Here is a 3,786-nt window from a genome sequence, read left to right as displayed (position 1 = left end):
ACTAAAATGTCATCACTTTACTAAAATGTCCTCACTTCACCAAAATGTCATCACTTCACTAAAATGTCATCACTTCACTAAAATGTCATCACTTCACTAAAATGTCATCACTTTACTAAAATGTCATCACTTTACTAAAATGTCCTCACTTCACCAAAATGTCATCACTTCACTAGAATGTCATCACTTCACTAAAATGTCATCACTTCACTAAAATGTCATCACTTCACCAAAATGTCCTCACTTTACTAAAATGTCCTCACTTCACCAAAATGTCATCACTTTACTAAAATGTCCTCACTTCACCAAAATGTCATCACTTCACTAGAATGTCATCACTTCACTAAAATGTCATCACTTCACTAAAATGTCATCACTTCACTAAAATGTCATCACTTTACTAAAATGTCATCACTTCACTAAAATGTCATCACTTCACTAAAATGTCATCACTTTACTAAAATGTCATCACTTCACCAAAATGTCATCACTTCACTAAAATGTCATCACTTCACTAAAATGTCCTCACTTTACTAAAGTGTCATCACTTCACTAAAATGTCATCACTTCACTAAAATGTCATCACTTCACTAAAATGTCATCACTTTACTAGAATGTCATCACTTTACTAAAATGTCATCACTTTACTAAAATGTCATCACTTTACTAAAGTGTCATCACTTCACTAAAATGTCATCACTTTACTAAAATGTCCTCATTTCACTAACTTGGACTCATGGTTTTGGTATAAAGGGCATATGTTTGACAGGTAGTTTTGTTGAAAATCACTGTGTACTCTAAATCTCTCTTGATTAGCCTCTAACACACAGGTGCTCCAATCACCAACCAGTGACACACATGCACCCAAGCACACAGGTGTTTATATGAGCTCATTAGTGCAGCTGATAAACACACAGAGGCACTGAGAGACACACACACACATGACTTGGAGATATTCAGTCAATTCATTCACATTATGATTCTGTCTCCTCTCCCCCTCTCTCATCCACCCAGCCCCACCCTTTCAAAATAAAAGACCCACCCTTTCAAAATAAAAGCCCCACAGAGTGAATTCTAACTGGAATGCTTGTGACGAAGCCGTCATTTAATAACCTCTGTGTATGTGTGTCAAACATTATGATTATGTCTCCTCTCCCGCTCTCTCACACACCCAGTCCCACCCTTTCAAAATAGAAGCCCCAAAGAGTAACTGTATCTTAACATGAAACTCAGATTATGGGAGCGTTTGCTACCATCATTTTCAAAGGCTTCTCAAACAAAGGTATCTCAAATACAGAAATGACGGGAGACATTTGTGGACTGTCCAACACGAATACAAGATTCAATCCAAGAGTATGAATCTAAAATGCAGAAAAGAGAGAAGCGATATCTCAATTTAACCTCAACGATACTACCGGCAATATTGCCGTGTATATATATTGCGACGTCTTCGGGCAGTAGAAGCCACACTGTCAAAATTGAATGCGAAATTTTCTAGTTGTGTTATAAAGCTTCATGCAGTGTTTTGTCTGAATTAAACTTCTTGGTTTCCATTTGATTATTCCATAATGTCCCAGGACTCTCTCTCTGTCTTTCTCTCTGTTCTCTGTACTGTTTATCCTTTCCCTCACCCATCTCTCTGTTTTCTCCCTTCTCTCAACACACACACACAAACATCGACCCTTCAAACACTAACCCACATGACACACACACACACACACACCTGTCTTCCTGTCTATTGAACAGGAAGTTGAAGCTGGAGAGCGAGTTGGCCGCTCAGCTGTGGAGAGTTTCATGGGACGACGTCCAGATGAGCAACCTGGATAAAGTCCTGAGGAGAGCCTGCAGCAGACTCACGATGTCACTGGTAACACTCACACACATACACACACACACACACACTCACACTCACGCACACACACACACACACACGCACACACACACACACAGACCAAATCCTCCCCAGTGTGGCTGCAGCCTCGAGGCCTCTCTACCACTGAATATGAGTCAGAACGCTGTCAAATCTACACTGTAAAAAGACATATTTTGGGATGTCGTTTTCTCTGTTGGAAACTTAACACAAGCCAAGAAAACAAGCCTCACAGCTACCAGAGCTGAGAGAAGTGCTCTGTGGTTCTTCCTCGTACCAACTACATTACTGGATGAAGGAAGAAGAGAGACAGAGAACATCAGTAACAACTGCAGGTGTTTTTCACACTATAAACCTCAGAACCCACCAGATGGATCGTCAGGGTCCTGGATCGAAGTAGATTACAAATGAAGAACAACTCAACAGACTACATAAGAGACAAAGAGAACTGGACAGGGCTATTTCTCTGGAGGAAAGGCCTCTCATCATCCATATCAAAGGACTACCACAAACTCAATACTCAAAGTATAAATCAAGTGGGTATCAGAGAAAAATATTTACAAAAAATTCTAATGGTAGCAAGCAAGAAGGCAATTACAAGACGCTAACTTCCTAAAGAGCTTCCCACCCTGAGCCAATGGAGCGATATTGTAATAATGAAAATGGGCCATTCTTGGAGCAACAACTTCGTTTGACATCATCCAATGTAACCGAGTGACCTTGTGTTTGTTGCATTTATTAATCAGAGAGAAATACAAAACACTCACACATTAACACACTCACTTTAAATGGTTTCTAGTAACTTCTGACTGGACTAATTAGTTAATCTTGATTCTCTGCAGAAAGGATCTAACTGCGGCTCTCTGATTACTATGGAGGGGAACTTCCAGATCTACACCAAAACTGGATACTACAAGGTCTGACACCACCTTATACCACCAGACACTCTCTTCTGACAGATAACAACCTGTAATGGAGAATAACATGATGGTGGAATGATCACACTGATTTTGTCTCCTGCAGGGAAACCTGGCAGCTATCAAGTATATCAACAAGAAACGGATCGAACTGACCAGGAAGGTCCTGTTTGAACTAAAACATGTAAGAACTCCATCTGCATACCTACCAACTGACCCACCAACAGACCTTCCAACTGACCTACCGACAGACAGACGAACCTACCTGCCTAACTACTAACTTACATTACATTACAGTCATTTATTGAGCAGACGCTTTTATCCAAAGCGACTTACAATTCAGATTCTATCCATACACCGTAGGCTACGGGAGCAATTTTGGGGTTAAGTGTCTTGCTCAAGGACACCTCTACATCCAACTAGCGGAGCTGGGGATCGAACCACCGACTGATTGAAGGACGGCCCAGCTCTCCACTTAGCAGTTGCTACAGTTGCCCCCCACTAACTGACCTTCTGACCAGCCTCTGGGCCGACCTAAGCAGTTAAGGACTTCAGTCCCTTGCTTGTGTAGCATGTTAATGGTTCTGATGGGATTTGAACCTGCTGCCTTTGTGCTCTTACAGATGCGAGATGTTCAGAATGAGCACCTGACACGCTTCATTGGCGCCTGCATTGATCCACCAAACAAATGCATCATCACAGAGTATTGTCCCAGAGGCAGCCTACAGGTACAATACACCTAACTCTTTACCCCTCGAACAACCCGTCGACGAACCCGTCTACCAACAATTTATACCCTTTATACCCTCTGTCAGCCCTTTATTCCTCGTTATACCCCATGTCAGCCGTTTATTCCTCGTTGTACCCCTTTGACAGCCATTTATTCCTCGTTATACCCCTCTGTCAGCCCTTTATTCCTTGTTATACCCCTCTGTCAACCCTTTATTCCTCATTTTACCCCTTTGACAGCCCTTTATTCCTCGTTATACCCCTCTGTCA

The 3,786-nt window shown here is 41.7% G+C and overlaps 1 protein-coding gene across 1 annotated transcript; it reads left to right on the top strand.

Moving 5' to 3' along the window:
- Nucleotides 1-1,577: 1,577 nt before the first annotated feature.
- Nucleotides 1,578-3,680, top strand: LOC116379628 (atrial natriuretic peptide receptor 1-like; the record flags this gene model as incomplete). Its single annotated transcript, XM_031841592.1, has 4 exons — nt 1,578-1,867; nt 2,713-2,787; nt 2,894-2,971; nt 3,411-3,680. Coding segments are annotated over 4 exons (563 nt in total), but the record flags the coding sequence as incomplete, so codon positions are not given.
- Nucleotides 3,681-3,786: the final 106 nt, after the last annotated feature.

The sequence above is a fragment of the Anarrhichthys ocellatus genome, unplaced genomic scaffold (assembly GCF_004355925.1).
Source record: "Anarrhichthys ocellatus isolate YVR2014 unplaced genomic scaffold, GSC_Weel_1.0 scaffold4779, whole genome shotgun sequence".
In the NCBI taxonomy this organism is placed as follows: Eukaryota; Metazoa; Chordata; class Actinopteri; order Perciformes; family Anarhichadidae; genus Anarrhichthys; species Anarrhichthys ocellatus.
Note: the sequence above shows the minus strand (reverse complement) of the source record. Positions and strands in the feature narration are given on the sequence as shown.